The sequence below is a fragment of the Salvia miltiorrhiza genome, chromosome 3 (assembly GCF_028751815.1).
Source record: "Salvia miltiorrhiza cultivar Shanhuang (shh) chromosome 3, IMPLAD_Smil_shh, whole genome shotgun sequence".
NCBI lineage: Eukaryota > Viridiplantae > Streptophyta > Magnoliopsida > Lamiales > Lamiaceae > Salvia > Salvia miltiorrhiza.
Window position 1 is genome coordinate 61,408,506 of NC_080389.1, and position 18,593 is coordinate 61,427,098.

At 37.1% G+C, this 18,593-nt stretch overlaps 2 protein-coding genes across 2 annotated transcripts; one reads left to right on the top strand and one right to left on the bottom strand.

Annotated features, from left to right (window-relative positions):
* The first annotated feature begins 3,653 nt into the window (after window positions 1–3,653).
* On the top strand, window positions 3,654–10,085 carry LOC131015188 (pleiotropic drug resistance protein 1-like). Its single transcript, XM_057943460.1, has 20 exons — window positions 3,654–4,326; window positions 4,402–4,522; window positions 4,607–4,695; window positions 4,807–4,891; window positions 4,994–5,153; window positions 5,235–5,311; window positions 5,408–5,461; window positions 5,557–5,647; window positions 5,728–6,029; window positions 6,121–6,402; window positions 6,475–6,791; window positions 6,881–7,041; window positions 7,124–7,227; window positions 7,295–7,451; window positions 7,534–7,596; window positions 7,685–8,633; window positions 8,737–8,964; window positions 9,067–9,238; window positions 9,357–9,611; window positions 9,698–10,085. Exons 1-20 carry the CDS (start codon window positions 4,004–4,006, stop codon window positions 9,953–9,955), a joined length of 4,248 nt encoding a protein of 1,415 aa, XP_057799443.1. The 5' UTR covers window positions 3,654–4,003; the 3' UTR covers window positions 9,956–10,085.
* On the bottom strand, window positions 10,037–12,726 carry LOC131015189 (probable protein phosphatase 2C 57). The gene is made up of 4 exons (XM_057943461.1): window positions 12,178–12,726; window positions 11,299–11,505; window positions 10,943–11,154; window positions 10,037–10,846 (listed from the first exon to the last, which is right to left on the bottom strand). Exons 1-4 carry the CDS (start codon window positions 12,355–12,357, stop codon window positions 10,282–10,284), a joined length of 1,164 nt encoding a protein of 387 aa, XP_057799444.1. The 5' UTR covers window positions 12,358–12,726; the 3' UTR covers window positions 10,037–10,281.
* Between the last annotated feature and the right edge of the window lie 5,867 nt (window positions 12,727–18,593).

An 18,593-nucleotide genomic window follows, 5' to 3' on the forward strand; every position in this document is an offset into this window, starting at 1 on the left:
TGTTAAAAAGTAAATAATACTATTATATATTATTTACATATAGATGTATACTTATCAAATATATATGTATATATATAGTATATTGTGAGATGAAAAGAAAATTATAAATATTTAATGTATTAAACTTTGATATTATATACTAAATTAATTACAAGGTCATGTTATAATTGAGAATAAATTGAAACTTGGTGTATTTTTTTGTCAGACTATAAAGTCATGTTATAATTGCGATTAAATTGAAAATTGATGTATTTTCTGGTCAAATTATAAAGTCATGTTATAAACCAGAAAATTGACAAACTACATATATTTTCCGACAATAACCCCTTTTCTTTATTATATTTTTTAATCTTTTATAGCAAACAGAATAATTAATACACACATGGCAATGGCATAGAGCTAGCTAATTATACACAAAATATATTCTTGGTATATATCTATGCCAAAAAAGGGTGACGGTGAATTATCAATTGTCCTTCAACAAAAACTAAAAAATAAAATTAAAAAAAATCCTATATTGTCATCTACAACATCAAAATAGATTAAAATATAGCAAAAAAAGAATGATAGAAACCAAAACTTTCGAATCAAGCATTCAGACAATCTGTATTTCCAGAAAGTTTTGCGAATCCCAGTGATAATTATGTAGTACTGATTGATTTTAATATTTTATTAATGTTTTCTCTTTATTAATCTTGTAAAAAAAAATTATATTTATGTGAAATTTCAGAACAGGCTGTGTATAAATGCACATGGGAGTGACATTAAGTAGGAGGCGTGTAATTGCAGAGCTTAATATTTAATCATAATTTAGTTGACTTTGGACCGACAAATCTTCTTAGGATTCAATGGGATTTAGTACCACAATGAGTGTTGGGCACATTAATTATGGTTAATCGTGTTTAGGATTAATTACACATAATTTTATGACAACTCTTTTGCATGATTTTGTTTTACGCGTGAATCCATTAAGGGGAAATATATTTGGAATAAATTGATCCGGATTAATGAAGGACAAAACAGTCGTAATGGAATGAAAACCTTTGAAAGCATAAGAAATTAGACTAAGAGCTCGAAACTCAAGAAAGAGCTCGTCAAAATAAAGAGAAAAGAACCGAGACTCGAAAAGGAGCTCGTCAAACTAAAGAGAAAACACCTACTTAACAATAAGAGAAACTCATATTGGTGTGAAAGTCATCCAACTCCATCTCATCCAACCAACGTCCGTTGGCGATTTTATTCATAGCACGCATAATAGCACTGTTGTTATGATCAACAACAAAATCCCTCGACTTATAACCCATGTCCTCCACATGTCTGAGACGAATTTTTATGCTATCTTTCGGATGAAAATTTATACTATATTTTAATTAAAAGAAATTGCCATTTTAAAAATAAAAATATCCATTTGTGACAATTTTTAAAGCAAATTTAATGATGAATTATTATTCAATTAATATATATATATATATATATAATTATATTAAAATTATTGAATGAAAAATGTATAAGAGGCAAGAATGTCTTTTTATTTATAGACTTATCATACAAATTTATGTGAGATTGTCATACCATAAGACGGGTGAAGATTAGAATGCAGATTTATGTATATTGACATACATTTTAATTACAGATTAAATACTTATAAAATTATAGATATACAATTAAAATATAAAATTTGATCCACCGGTATATAGCTATGCACATTCTAATTCAAATTGACTTAAACGTCTCGTAACAACCTAATAATTAAACACAATATTAATGGAGACAATTCCAAGTAACCTAATTAGTACGCAATTGTCTCGTACATGAATTACCATTGTCTTCAATTCCATTTATTGATTAAACCAAAAAAATTACTATTTTTCTTGGATTGAAGAGACACTTTCAAATAAATGATATGATTCGTATGAACTATAAAATTAAGACAGAGACTGTGCATCATAATTCCTTTTGTTATAATATTACGTTACTTGGGCATGTTATCATAATTTTGATAAACGGCAATGAGGTGTTAATTTTTTTAATTAAAAAAAAATAGATCCATCGAATAATAAGAAAATAAAATATATTAGCGGCTAATTTTCTACAATATACTCAATAAAATAAACGGAATCGTATTCATAAATAATTTGCAAATATATATATTCCCTGAAGGAGACAAAAAATTTATCGAAATCTGGAGGTACAATTCCACCATTAAATGTATTTGACTGAGGAGCTTTGACAATACCCCATTAACAATTTATCAAATTACTATGGTTTGACCTAAATATTTAAAAAAAAAAAATCAGAAGAAGAAGAAGAATAAAAGAAAGGGGTAGCACGTCGAAAGAAAATTATTGATGTGAAGTAGTATATTATACTAGTATTTTTATTTTAAATTTATTTTATTTGTATGTTTAGATGTTGTTTTCTTGTTGTAGAGCACAAACTTCCTCTCTCAAATACAAGATTCTCCACCACTAAGGACAATTAGAAGGATTTTGATTTTGATTGAGTTGGTGAAGCGATTCAAATTTATTTAATTTGTATTAAATCAGTTGAATTAATATTAAATTTATAGTCGATTAAACTCACAGCCACTTCTAATTGTTAACATGTTCATCAAAATCGAAACTATCACCGGTGAAATAAGACTATGATGAAGTAAAACAATTCATAAAGTTCCATTCACCACAATTCAAAAAAACCATGTAACAATCTTCTAAAAAAAAAACATGTAATAATCTCACAAAATGACCATCAAACATCAATTAATCCAAAAACTTTGAACCAAATGATAGCCACATGAACCTTTTCAAGAACAAAGAAAGAATTTGGGTGTAATAAATGAGTTCGTAGCTAAATATTCCGTCCGTCCCACGAAACTTAAGCAATTTCTTTTCGACACGGATTTTAAGGAGTTGATATTTTATGTGTTAAGTGTTATATGTGAAAATATGAACAGGTGAATAAAGAGAAAAAACTTTACCATATAAAGAAAGTGCTCAAGCTTCACGGGACAACCCGAAAAAAATACTTCTCAAATTTTGCGGGACGGAGGGAGTAATATTAATTACGAATTTGAATTTCATCAACACCTTTTAAGTCGAGCACATATTTTTTTCATCCTCTCCCAAAAATCACCCACAAAATAATTGGCAGATGTCATCTCGTCAACCCCTCCAAATAAAAAAGGCAGACTCAATCAAGAATGCAATTTTCTGGCAGACAAAGCTATCAGAAGTCATAAAATAGTGCATAAAATAAGCTTTTCCATGTGACAAAATATTATTTATTGTATATAGGTACAGTTGGCCTTGATAATCATGCACAGAACTGAGATTGATTTCCTGATCTTGCACAGGACATATCCCTACTAATTCGATTTGCTGCATTGTCATAAAAATAAATAACAATTTAACACAAGCAAGGGTAAAAAAAAAATTCAAATTTTCAAAATTTAATGATGAATTTAAGGTGGAAATTTGTAGAGTGGAAGAGTATCTTATCAAGTAAATCCAAGCATGGAAAAAAGGGAAACCAACAAAAAAGGTTAGGTGAAATGGAAGCCTATAAAGAAACCAATGATACATATAAATATATGCATGATTTAAAAGGGGATGACAAACTTGTTTGTCCCCCCAAAATATTAAAAGGGTAATAAACATTTAATTTATTTCCACACTTCAATATCCATGCATGACATCAAACCTTACATCACCAACTACAATACTATAATCTCTTTGCTAACATTCATAACTTCATATGATGCTGCATTAATTCTTAAAGAAAAAAAAACAAGAATCAAGAATCAAGATCCCTCCAAAAACCAATCTCATAATAAGACAGATAAGCCAAAAAAAATTAAAAAATTATATAAATTCATGTTCTATAAAAGTGAGTCTAAGACAGAAACATAGTAGGAAAAAAACTGTCTTACTTTCTCATCTCTTGCATGGAAGCTCTCTGATTTCTCCAAAAATTTCGCGGTGGCTGTCTGCTTCATGCAGCAGTGATGGAAGGCGGCGACATATTCAGAGTTAGCAGCGCGCGTTTAAGCAGCTCAAACATATGGAGGAACACAGGCATGGAGGTTTTCTCCAAGTCTTCTGTGGAGGGTGATGATGAGGAAGCATTGAAATGGGCTGCTCTCGAGAAGCTCCCCACGAATCTTCGTATAAGGAGAGGGATACTCACAGAGGATGAAGGGAAATCGCGGGAGGTTGATATAAGGAATCTTGGATTAGTGGAGAGGAAGAATCTTGTGGAGAGGCTGCTGAAGATTGCAGAGGAAGGGAATGAGAAGTTCTTGCTCAAGTTCAAGGAAAGAATTCAGAGGTATGCATTCTTCAAATATATATATATATATTTTTCATTTTCATGAATGCAAACTAATGCATTGGATTCTTTCAGGGTTGGACTTGATCTTCCAACTATTGAAGTTCGATACGAGCACTTGAGCGTTGATGCAGAGGCCTATGTAGGTGGGAGAGCTCTGCCTACAGTGTTCAACTTCATTGTTAATATCTTGGAGGTAAATGATTCTGATTCAGACATAGTAATATTGGTCTAACTTATCTGTTTTTTTTTTTCTAATTTTTTTTTTGATTTTGTGCAGGGATTCTTGACTAGTTTTCATATTCTTCCAAGTAGAAAGAAGCCTTTACCTATTCTTCATGATGTTAGTGGAATCATCAAACCTGGAAGGTGAAGAACTGATGATGAAAAAATCTTGAGGCCAACTTCCAATCTTCATTTTTTTCTTGATTGAAAACTGCAGCTTGTGTTTTGATGAAGTCTGCTGCTCTTGTTTCACAGAATGACGCTTCTTTTAGGCCCACCGAGCTCTGGAAAAACAACGCTGCTGCTGGCTTTGGCCGGAAAGCTTGATCCGGAGCTAAAAGTAGGCCAACATCACAACTCCAATTCACAAGTTTTTCTGCTTATGTTTTTAGTGGTGGGGAACATCTTGTTTGATTCTATTTGGACATTTCCTGTCTGAAAGGTATCTGGAAAAGTGACATACAACGGGCATGAGATGAACGAGTTCGTGCCACAGAGGACGTCTGCATACATCAGCCAGCATGATCTGCATATAGGGGAAATGACAGTTAGAGAAACACTGGCTTTCTCCGCGAGATGCCAAGGAGTTGGAGCGCGTCTCGGTCTGCAACAATCTCATTTCATTTATCATAATCTAGACAGGAATAGTTTATTGAAATTTTGGTTTGTCTGAAAATTCTCAGATATGCTGGCTGAGCTGTCAAGAAGAGAGAAGGAAGCAAACATCAAGCCAGATCCTGATCTTGATGTATTCATGAAGGTATAGACAAATCTTGTGATATGATTGTTGCTGTCAAGAATCAAATGAGACAACAACAACAACAAAAAAAAAAACTTTTGGATTTTTATTGTGCAGGCAAGTTCAATTGCAGGGCAGGAAGAAAGTGTGGCGACAGATTACATCATCAAGGTAAGAAGAAAAAAAAAATCCAAAAATTTCACTACTTATATAGAGTTTATATCAAAGATGCAGCTGTGACAGTAATTTGATGAATTCAATGACAGATTTTGGGGCTTGAGGTCTGTGCTGACACTTTGGTTGGTGACGAAATGGTTCGAGGGATTTCGGGAGGGCAGAGAAAGAGACTAACAACAGGTAAAATCTTACTAGAAAAAAGGGAGAAAAATCTGCAATTTGAGGCCAAGTTTTATATCTAGATGCAAATTGGATTTTAGGGGAAATGCTGGTTGGACCAGCTAGAGCTCTATTCATGGATGAGATATCGACTGGTTTGGACAGCTCAACGACGTTCCAGATTGTGAACTCGATCAGGCAAACCATCCACATTCTACAAGGGACCGGTGTGATCTCACTGCTGCAGCCTGCACCAGAGACGTACGACTTATTTGATGACATAATCCTCCTGTCAGATGGCCAGGTTGTGTATCAAGGCCCACGAGAGAACGTGCTAGAGTTCTTCGAGCACATGGGATTCAGATGCCCTGAGAGGAAAGGAGTAGCAGATTTCCTTCAAGAAGTATGTGTGTACCATTTTTGGTGTTGTATCATCTACCGTTATCCCCTTCAAGAATCTACCAACTGAGGCTTGTTTTTCTGCAAAATTTTAGGTGACATCAAAGAAGGATCAAGTGCAGTACTGGATGAACAAAGATGAGCCTTACAGCTATGTGTCTGTGAAGGAATTCTCCGAAGCATTTCAGTCCTTCCACGTGGGAAGAAAGCTCGGTGATGAGCTTGCCGTCCCTTTCAACAAGGCAAAGAGCCACCCCACAGCTCTCACCAGTGATAGATATGGAGTCAGCAAGAAGATGCTTCTCAAAGCCTGTGTCGACAGGGAGTTCTTGCTCATGAAGCGGAACTCTTTTGTCTACATATTCAAGCTGATACAAGTAAGATGCCATATACATTAAGATTTCAGCCTCAATCACAGCTCTGATTTTTCTATTTTTGTGGCATTGTAGATTATTATCATGGCTAGCATTTCGATGACACTATTCCTAAAGACGGAGATGCCTAAGAAGACAGAAACAGATGGTGGGATATACATGGGAGCTCTCTTCTATGCTCTTTTGATCAACATGTTCAATGGATTCTCAGAGCTGGCATTGAGTATAATGAAGCTCCCCGTGTTCTACAAGCAACGGGACCTTCTGTTTTTCCCTCCGTGGGCGTATTCTCTGCCAGCCTGGGTGCTCAAGATCCCAATCACACTTGTTGAGGTTGCTATATGGGTTGTTATGACTTATTACACAAGTGGATATGATTCTGATGTGGGAAGGTAATAACTAATAACATATATAGTTGCATTGCACATTTGCACTAGCTAGTATTAGTCCTAATCTCTGAGTTTGTTGCCAAAAAATGCAGATTCTTCAGGCAAATGCTTCTGCTAATATGTGTGAATCAGATGGCTTCTGCGCTGTTCCGTTTGATGGGAGCGCTGGGGAGAAACATCATAGTCGCCAACACATTTGGATCATGCGCGTTGCTGACCGTTCTTGTCCTAGGCGGATTCATTCTATCGCGAGGTAACCGGGCAGACCTTGCTTCTAGAGACATATCTATCTATCTATGCATAGTTGGTAACTTTTCTTCTCTTTTCTTGATCAGAAAATATCAAGAAATGGTGGATATGGGGTTACTGGATTTCACCTTTGATGTATGGACAGAATGCAATAGCTGTGAATGAGTTTCTTGGGAAGAGTTGGAGCCATGTAAGTAGCACCACCCACCCTTGCTTGTCCATGACACTACTAGCCTACTAACATCAAACGCGTGCAGATTCCGCCTGGCTCGACTGAATCTGTTGGGATCTCGGTTCTGAAAGCTCGTGGGATCTTCCTAGAAGCGCGTTGGTACTGGATAGGCGTAGGCGCCCAAGTTGGCTACGTCTTCCTCTTCAACCTCCTCGTCATCGCAGCTCTCACTTACCTCAACCGTGAGCTCTCTCATTTCTTGGATCATATCATCTTCACACATTCTTTACTTGGTTTAATTGAGTAGTCATGTGTTTGTTGCAGCATTAGGAAAACCACAAGCTGTTATATCAGAAGAGACATCAGCAGATAGGAATGATTCTGGTGGTAAGAAACCATTTGCAAAATAGATAGATTTTCCCTAAAGAGACAGCTCTTGCAAAATTTGTGATGATCTTGCTTGTTCAAAATGCAGCAAGAGACAACAAGACTGATCCAAATAGGAAGAGAGGAATGATTCTACCCTTCCAACCTCTCTCAATCACATTTGATGACATCCGGTACGCAGTAGACATGCCGGAGGAGATGAAAGTGCACGGCATCGAGGAGGAGCGCCTCGAGCTCCTCAAGGGCGTGAGTGGCGCGTTCAGGCCGGGAGTCCTGACGGCGCTGATGGGCGTGAGCGGGGCGGGGAAGACGACGCTGATGGACGTGCTGGCGGGCAGGAAAACCGGGGGATACATCGAAGGGACGATCAAGATCTCCGGGTACCCGAAGAGGCAGGAAACCTTCGCACGCATATCCGGATACTGCGAGCAGACGGACATCCACTCGCCCCACGTCACAGTCCACGAGTCCCTGCAGTTCTCCGCGTGGCTCCGCCTGCCCCCCGAGGTGGACGCCGCCACGCGGAAGATGTTCATCGACGAGGTGATGGAGCTCGTGGAGCTCACCCCCCTAAGAGACTCCCTCGTGGGGCTGCCCGGCGTCAACGGCCTCTCGACCGAGCAGAGGAAGAGGCTCACCATCGCGGTCGAGCTCGTGGCCAACCCGTCCATTATATTCATGGACGAGCCGACGTCGGGGCTCGACGCGAGGGCAGCCGCGATCGTGATGAGGACGGTCCGGAACACCGTGGACACGGGCCGGACCGTTGTCTGCACCATCCATCAGCCCAGCATCGACATCTTCGATGCCTTCGACGAGCTGCTGCTGCTCAAACGAGGCGGCGAGGAGATCTACGTGGGCCCGCTCGGCCGCCACTCGACGCACCTCATCAAATACTTCGAGGGGATCCAAGGGATCAGCAGCATCAAAGACGGATACAATCCGGCTACATGGATGCTTGAAATCACTGCTTCACCACAGGAAGCAGCTCTTGCCCTTGATTTCACTCAAATATACAGAAACTCTGAGCTCTACATGTAATAACACTAAACAATCAACAACAAACACATCCTATCCTGATCCTCTGCTATGCACACTACCCCTCAAAACTAACACCCCTTTCTCCACCGTCTGATTCAGGAGAAACAAAGCACTGATCAAGGAGCTGAGCGAGCCCGCCCCGGGCTCGACAGACCTACACTTCCCGAAGCAATACGCGCAGCCGTTCTGGACTCAATGCAAGGCCTGCCTGTGGAAGCAACACTGGTCCTACTGGCGGAATCCGCCCTACACGGCCGTGAGGCTGCTCTTCACCACCTTCATCGCTGTCATGTTCGGAGCCATATTCTGGGACCTCGGCTCCAAAAGGCGAGCCACTAAACCAAACGCACCCTACCCTAACCTAACCTAACCTAAAACTAACCATCATATCACCATAACAGAGACTCATTATCTTATCTGCATTTGCAGGAAGAGGAAGCAAGACCTATTCAACGCGATGGGATCCATGTACGCCGCTGTGCTATTCCTCGGCGTGCAGAACGCCACCTCCGTGCAGCCGATTGTGGCCGTGGAGAGAACCGTCTTCTACAGAGAGAAGGCGGCCGGAATGTACTCCGCCCTGCCTTACGCCTTCGGACAGGTGAGCTTATTGAAAAATGGTGGTAGCAAAATAAGTTCATCAACATTAACTTAATTTTCATAATCCTATTAGCAACAATCATTTAAAGAGAAGTAACTCTACTATGATCCAAATGCAGGCTGTGGTGGAGCTACCTAACCTGCTGGTGCAGACGCTGATCTACGGCGTGATAGTGTACGCGATGATCGGATTCGAGTGGACGGCCGTGAAATTCTTCTGGTACCTCTTCTTCATGTACTTCACCTTGCTCTACTTCACTCTCTACGGGATGATGACGGTCGCCGTCACGCCCAACCACAACATCGCCGCCATCATCTCCTCCGCCTTCTACGGGATCTGGAACATCTTCTCCGGATTCGTCATTCCTAAAACGGTGAGAACGCAATCAAACACTTAATTAGGGTTGGTAACAGCAGCAGAGAAAAGAGATTTCTAATTGAATCATCTTCAATTGTGCAGAGGATTCCGGTGTGGTGGAGGTGGTACTACTACGCCTGCCCCATCTCCTGGTCTCTCTACGGATTGGTAGCTTCGCAGTTCGGCGACGTCGACGCCGTGCTCGACACCGACGAAACCGTCGCAGATTTCGTCACGACTTATTTCGATTTCAAGCATGATTTTCTGGGATATGTGGCGGTTATCATCGTCGGAATCAGCGTGCTGTTTGCCTTCATTTTTGCCTTCTCAATTAGGGCCTTCAATTTCCAAAAGAGGTGAAACAAGAGCTTAGTTTGTAACAGAACTTGTACATTGTAGAATGTTGCAAAAACAATCTTCTTTTTTCTGGGTAAATTCTGATGCAAGAGAAGAGAAATACATTCACCAAAACCTCAAATGGATTAATAAATGTTGGTCCTAGTTTAATTTAGTATTATAACCATTACATAATGAGATAGAAAACAAGGAAAAGGAAAGTGGAAAAAAGAAAAGATTGATGTCAGTAGCCGCATATGTTACAGTTGAAATTACATCCCCTCTCAACAACAAGCAAGAATGGTGGTAATAAAGAAAAAGATGAAGTGAGGAAGATGCCATCAAAAATCTCAAATATCTAAGTCATCCAAGAAGCTCTGCAGCTCCTTCAAACCTTCGGCGGAGATGCTCCGATGCACTCTTCCGCGAGGGACGACCAAATTGGGCGGTGGCTCCGGCTGGAAACAGACCACGACCACGGATAAATTATCTCCGCTCCTTCGCTTCAAAGCCTCGTCGACCAGATCCTTGCTGCACATCAATGGGTCATTGTGTTCCTGGAGTCTCCTACGGGCAAAATCCACCGCGTTCTGGCTCAGGAACACGTCCCACAGGCCGTCACACCCTATGATGAGAAACTCGTCTTCCTCCGTGAGCCTTGTGGTCATGAGCTCAGGCTCCGATGTAAGCGGTCCGCCATCACCACCTTTCAGCCCTTCCATGTGCCAGTCGCCCAATGCACGAGCAACGTTCAGCTGCCCGTTGAGATACCCGTCGTATACATAACCTCCCGAGGCTTCTATACGACGCCTCTCCCTCAAGCAAACGGGTTTATGATCTCTCGACATCTCAATGGCTTTACCCCTCCGACACAGCACTGCTCTGCAGTCTCCAGCATTGGCCACCACCAGCGAGCTGCATTGAGTGAAGCAAACAAGCAGAAGACATTCGATTAATAGCATCATTTCTCACCCTTCGCAACAATGAACAATCCACAACTAAGATACCCACCTCCCAATTACCAGAGCTGCCAAAGCAGTGGTGCCCGAAGCAAGATCTGCATCCGTAGAGCAAGCTTCTGCAAAAGCAGCATCCGTCTGTTTAAATGCCGATGCCAGCACTCTCTCAATCTCCTGCGGAAAATCTCCATCCTCAACAATGAATCTCGGCAAATTATAGCACGCAAAGTCGGCGGCATGTTTCCCTCCATGTCCATCAAAAACCTGGCCAACATTACCAAAACATTTCACTACATTGCTAGCCATATAATTTGGGCTCCCTCCCTACACAAGATCTTTTACCATCTTTACCACATTCAAGAAATAGCTACCATTCCACACAAAATTAGTGTAGATGAGAAGAGTTACCCCATAGAAGGCACTAGGCATGTCACTAGAGCCATTTAAACCATAGTCATTCATCATGTTGTCTGCACAAACATATACATCTTCCATGCTCGAGCGAGAGCCAGCATCCGCCCATGCTCCAGACCGGAGAAGCGGCACATATTCAGCATCACTATCGCCTCCGCTAAACCTAGGTTCAATCGAAATATCTGGTGCCCTGCTCCTCACCTGCTACCATTCCAGTCAAAATCCAATTTTTCGCATGGAATAACATTCAAGATGACAGAATTGAGAAATCAGATGTAATGCAAGCTGAAACGATTTCTCAAGAATCGCAGGAAAATACAAACCAACTGAGAGTTCATGATATACAGACTAAAACTAAACCGATAAAAGAGCAACATGTGATTTTCAAATCTAGTGCCAATTGCTGAGTTGCATTTCCTACCGAATTTAAGACTAAACGAATCCATGTTCCATTAGATTGATAAAACATAGGATTGAATATGTGAAGGATAAGATGGTCAAACAAGTTCAATCCATCTAAGTAAATGGTAGATCAGCTTGGATTATTTCATCTATTCATCCCATCACTCAAAGTAATCACCCCCTCAAAGCGTTACAATTGTAGGAAATTAAGCTGAGCAAGGAAAACAGAAACAACACACATAATTGTACGTCAAAACACATTATCTATCACAACGAAATTTGCTTACTTCAAAACCTTGCTATCCTCCTTAAAGATTATATTCTATCGAAAAATCTAACCAATTAGATTCAGAATTAATGAAATGCACATTGACGAGAAATTAAAAACCCCTAATAAATTCCCCAACTATTAGTTGAGAGGGAAAAAAAAAAAAAAAAAACAAAAAAAAGACTAATTTCAACTGCAATTACCAAAGAAGGATGGCGAACGAGGGACTTAGCGGACAAAGGCGGCGTGCCGGCGGAGTCGAGGCAGTGTCGGTAGGCGCCTCGGGCGCCTAGAGGGTTGGGAATCGGCGGCCGCCCGTCTCCGGAGCTGCAGTTTTCCCTGCCACCATCGGCATTGTTGACAATTACCCTACTGCCTTCCATTACAAATCTCAACCATTACTCCTCCAATTAAAGTTTCGAGCTTTTGATGGGGGGAGAATCCAGTTCCGAACGTGTGGAGCGGGAAATTCGGCGCCCTTCCGGTGAATCTTGAGGGTTTCTTTTCAATTTGGGGGCTAGGGTTTTGCAACGGCAATGAATAGTCAAATGCAGGTTTCGTGCAAGTATAGAAAGAAGAGATCTGAGATGGAGAGGAGAGAGAAAGACGTTGAATTTGGCGTTGGGAGTCGGTTTGAGGAATACTGCCGCTGCGAAAAATGCATGTATTTATATGATGCGTAGAATCACAGAACGGTGTCGTGTTGCTTTTGGAGATGGACGTGTGTACTTTACAAACCCACCCTTTTTTGCATGTCAATTTTTTCATCTCCACGCTCTCGCATTTAATTGGTTTCTCAATATCTCACATGTTTAATTAAACCTCTATCAACACTTGGCATCAATTTTGACATGTTTATATAGGTATAATTGAGTTAAAATACACCAATTTTCACATTGTTACGATGTTTTACATAAATTTAAAATTTTGATTTAAAATATGTAAACATATATTAGTTTTGTACATGATAAATATTTTCGACGAATAATTTATTACTCCCTCCGTCCACCAATTCAAGGCCTACTTGCCTTTTTGGTCCGTCCACAAAAACAAGGTCTACCTATTTTTGGTAAGTTTTTATTTATTATTTAATCAAAAAAGTCAAAGATTCTTTACAAAAAGGTGGGACCCTTTCTCCACTCAACTAATAAAAATACACTTTTTAAAAAAAAGTGGGACCCTTTCTCAACTCAACTAATAAAAATACACTTTTTCTTAAAACCCGTGTTTTTTCATATAGGCCTTTAATTGGTGGACGGAGGGAGTAATATATTTTTATATTCATGTAGTAAAATTTACCTAATGTCCAACTACATCATTTAAAAAGATTCCGGTCTAAACCATTTAGAGACGTTTACCTCAATTTTTATTAGTCGAAGATGTGGGATATCATAAATAAATGAAAGTCGTGTATGAAATTTAAGTTCATATGTAAAATAAAAATATTTGAAAGTTCATGCATTTTCGATACTCATATTTGATTTATTCATAAAAATTGGTTCATATAGGTCTCTAGGAGTATTACGTAAAATATTAATACTTTTTATCTATAAGTTGTAAAATATAAATACTTTTCAAAGTAGAATCTCATAAATGTCATTAAAGTACTCTCTATATTTATATCCGTTGTATTCAAATTCCAATGATGCACACTCTCGTTTAGTTTATTAATTTCGATGATATTTTAATATAAATAGGAATACCTTTCTAATGAGTATTTTCATTTCTAAGACGAATTGTCTATTTTTTGGGGGGAGGGGATTTTTTTTTTTTGATCAGAAAAAGGGTTTTATAAATGACCGAAAAAAATGGCACCAGAAATGCCATTAGAGTTACAGAGCATGAAGGTCAAAATTCTGCGACATCCAAGATGAGAAGCTAACATTAGCGTTACTCAACTTGAAGATCTTAATCCAACACCAAAACCTAACCTTAATCTCACGGATAAGAGCTTGAACATCCCACGTCTTTCTGTCGAACCGACTTTCGTTACGGTTCTATTACTGTTTAAATACAATTTTTTTTTAATTTTAAATTTTAATATGAATTTCAACATTTTTATTAAAATACTTAAACTTTAATACTTGTTTGATTTTTAATATTTCCTCAAAATTGAATATAAGATGCTATATTTGAAAATTTTAATACTTTTCATTTTAGGACATGGTTTCATATTCTTTCCTTATCATTTATCCTTAAATATTTATTATTTATAAAAAAAAAAATCGCCTCTTATTTAATTTTAGTTACTCATTTTAAAAGATAATGTGACGTTTTTTATTATATAAAAATTATCAATTATTTTATTAAAATTCATGCTCAGTCAAAATGACGTACTCTCTGCGTGAGGTGAGAGTAGTATTCTAAGACGAAATGTGTAAATATTTGTATTTCATTTTTGTGTCCCTTTGTCCCGATTTTCAATCTCACTATATTTCAAAAAGTTAGCTTTATCTAGAAATACATGTAAACATTTCGATTTTGAAATTACATTTATTTCATGATACTTAGGTAATATGCAATGCATCGAGTGTATATGACGTGGATGATACATGCAAAAAGCTATTTGAAGTATTTAAATAATTCAAGTGAGCGGTCCACAATTTGCGAGACTCGTCACCCCTTTGGAAATTGAGACTCGTCACCACTTTGGATTCTTTTACTTCTTTAAATAATTTGTTTTAATGATTCAGCTATTTAAATAGCAATAATGCTATTTGGACAAAATTTATCCGAACAAAATATGATGAAATGCTTTATAAAATAATTTTATTTAAAAATTTTGGTTCAAAATAAAATAGAATTTAACTAGTTTTATTGTTTTCTTTATATTGCAATTTTTTTTGTAATTTTTAATAACCTTTTTAATTATTATTATTTTTAAAGTACACAAACTACAAATAAAAAAACAAAAAGTTAAAAAAAATTACGAAAAAACTACAATACGGAAAAAACAATAAAACTAACTATATCCTTTTAAACTTGAATCAAAATTTATAAATAAATTAATTTTTAAAAATTAACTTTATTTTTATCCGGACAAATTTTGTCCAAATAACACTACTCAATAATTTATTTACTTTAATGATTCAACTAAAAGTTACTCCAATGCAGCAATACTACAAGATTCCTCGTTTTCAACATGCATTGGATTTGGGAATTTGGATACCTAGACCCACCACCTACACCCACGAAAAATCATAGGGTAAACTCTACAAGAAAACTATTATAATTATTATTATTATTACTCCATCCGTCCACTAATTCAAGGCCTACATGAAAAAACACGAGTTTTAAGAAAAAGAGTATTTTTATTAGTTGAGTGGAGAAAGGGTCCCACAAAATATATTGTTTATTGGTTGAGTGGAGAAAGGAGCCCACAAAGTGTATTGTTTATTAGTTGAGTGGAGAAAAAGTGTATTAATATTTATTGAGACCCACCAATTAAAATATGAATAAAATTTACTAAAAATAGATAGGCCTTGAGTTGGTGGACGGACCAAAAAGGAAAGTAGGCCTTGAAGTAGTGGACGGAGGGAGTATTATTATTATTATTATTATTATTATTATTATTATTATTATTATTATTATTATTATTATTATTATTATTATTATTATTATTATTATTTTATCAGAAAAATATCACCCTTTTATTTCCAAAAGACCGGTACCAGGGGTATATACCAAAAGAGCACATTGAAAATTACAAGAGCAAAGCAAAAGCATCGAAAACAAAATAAAAAACAACTCCAAATCAAAGGCTTTTAGTCTAAAGATGATCAAGAACTAACGAGGATCTGTTCGCCTACAAACCATGATCTGAAATCCGGGGAAGAGGTCGCCAGATTAAATGCAGATTTCCACCCCCAAACTCTCGCCTTGATCTCTGCCAGTATTTTATCTTTACTCCATATGCCTTTGTTAAACTTACATTAATTCCTCCCTTTCCATACACTCCAAATAACACAAATCCACATACTTGTAAAAATGGTGTTATCAGCTTTGGATCCAAGATTCGAGAAAGCTACCAGATGATCTTTCGCTCTTGTATATAATGTCGTGTGTTCAAGCCAAAGAAGAATAGAATACCAGACTTCTATTGTCATTTGACATGAAAAGAAAAGACAGTCGATGGATTCAGCCTGGTCTTTGCAAAGAATGCATGTGAGTTCCGAGTTCGGTAGCTACACTTGTCTTCTCAGGAGGTTATCAGTAGTCGCCAATCTTCCTTTCAAAAGTTTCCACGCTGTCATTTTGGCCTTGAACGACACTTTTGCTTTCCAAATATGTAGATACTCTAGTTCACACTTTTCGTTGGTGTTTGTTTTGGTTGATTTGCTAACTGCGCGGTACGCTTCTTTGGCTGAGAACTTGCCTTTTGGATCTGCTTTCCACCTCCATCCTCCTGGTTTACCTGCAATAATGTCGACACTATTGATCAACGAGGAAAGGGTAGAAAACGGATCATGCTCTCTCTCTCCCCCTCAACTCGCTCTTCCAGCCCAAATTTTAACCCCAAACTCCATCAGCCCATTCTCCCATACTCTTAACCGTGCCTTCTTGATTATTATTATTATTATTATTATTAATTTTTTTTTGAAAGGGGGTATAAAGTATATGTCTAAAAGAATAAATAAGAGATGCATCTCATAAAAAAGAAATGGTTGCTTAATAAATTGAGGCTGCACAAAGTAATTAATGTCTTTATTGTAGGTGATTAAATAACATGGTTATGCTTATTACCTAAAATAAAAAAAGTAACATGGTTATGTCGCCCCTATTCTATGTAGTTAGGCAACTAACTAATTCAACGTACCCAAATTACTTCACTTCGACAATATGAATTTTGAATGCCGCGTTGAATTTAAGAGGGCATAACTTTTAATATTATAAACAGCCGTATTTTTAATTCAACCACATCAGGTTGTTTTTGGTACAAAAATAAATGTGACATAAATAACATATATGAGAAGCACATATTAAAAAAATGTCATATATAATTATTTTATCGCAAGATTAACAAGTTGCGATCATATATAACTACACAGACTCGTAAATGGTAAATGGGGAGAGGTTGAAATAAAAATTACTAAATAAAATAAGAACAACGATGGATCATGGATGCATCATGACCTAGATTTGAATTCTGAAGGGAGTAATTTTTTTTAGTGCATTGATTTTAACAGTGAATGCATTAATCATACTAGCTCTCACGTTTTCACAAAAACTATAATTCTTACTAGAACCACACCCAGGTAAATAAATCATTTTAAATATGACATAGTGTATCAATACAATAATCAAACACACACAAATATTCACATTTAATGAGATGTCAATCCAACCTGAAACCGACGTATTTACTTAAAGAGATTGAGAAATAAAATGAGGATTATGGCTAAAATTTCATGTTCGGAAAACAAACCAACCCAATTATCCTAATAACATCCCAAATGATTTGGGCCGATTAATATCCATATTGTCAATAGAGGCAGCAGCCCAATAAGGATTTAGATCTCTCAATAAGCTTTTCTCAGCTCGCAAATAGGGGCTTCATATGCAAGTCTAAATTTATTTTCTCCAAAATGTTTTGCAATTTCATTCAAAATATCAAAAAAAATATATATATATTTCAGCAATTACATCATTTAATCTTTTAGATTTTGCGCGCCCATTGGTACACAATGTGATTAATATCAGACCCACCAACTTGCTCCACGTGATCTTTATTGCAAAAATTAAAATCTAAGTTTTGGGGGTTTTATAAGTTCAGAAATAATTTGTAATGCTATCCTAAAAAAATAAAAGAATAAAAAGAAATATTTTGCAATGTGTATTTCACACGAATCAGCCCAACTATAGCCTTGTTACTCCAAAACAACTAAGACATGTAAGCCCATAATATAAGTTTTTTATTTCATGGGGAAAATTGAGCTTGAATTTGTTGTCTTTATTTTTAAGACTTCATTCATTAGGGATAATAGGGACTCCTTGAATAATAGAAAAGGAATAACTCAAAAAAAAAAAAAAGAATGATAGAAAAGGAAATGGTAGTTGAACTTTCCTCCAAATTCATTGGAAGTATAGAGGAGTTAGGTGGGAAGAGGAAGAAGAATTATTTAGCATGAAAAAGGATTATTTAGCAGTCAAATAAAGCCCATCACGATTGTTGCATTTTGCACGCTATGAACTACTTGTACACATTCAAAAATCTAATCCTTCAAGCATTCTTAACTTTGGAGATTTTATATTGGAACAAGTGGAGAGTCGACAAAAACACATCAACAATGATAAATTCAAAATTTAATAACGGGGTGAGCTGAAAAATAAATACAGTAATGTCAATATACCATGATAATCACAGAAGCTGAAAATCAGAAGTGGAGGAGAACGATATTGAAGTAATTAAACACCTTGATTTCTTCGCTCGCATCACACAAAATTACAGACACACTTTCTTCCGCTTCGTTTTATTAAATTAAAATAACATGGTAAATAGTTAGCCTATTTATATTTAGTAGTATCTACATATGTAGTACATAAAATAAATCTAGAGAAAAAAAAAAAAGAATTTGGACGGTAGAAGTTAGGAGAGATCAATTATACAACGTGACAATAA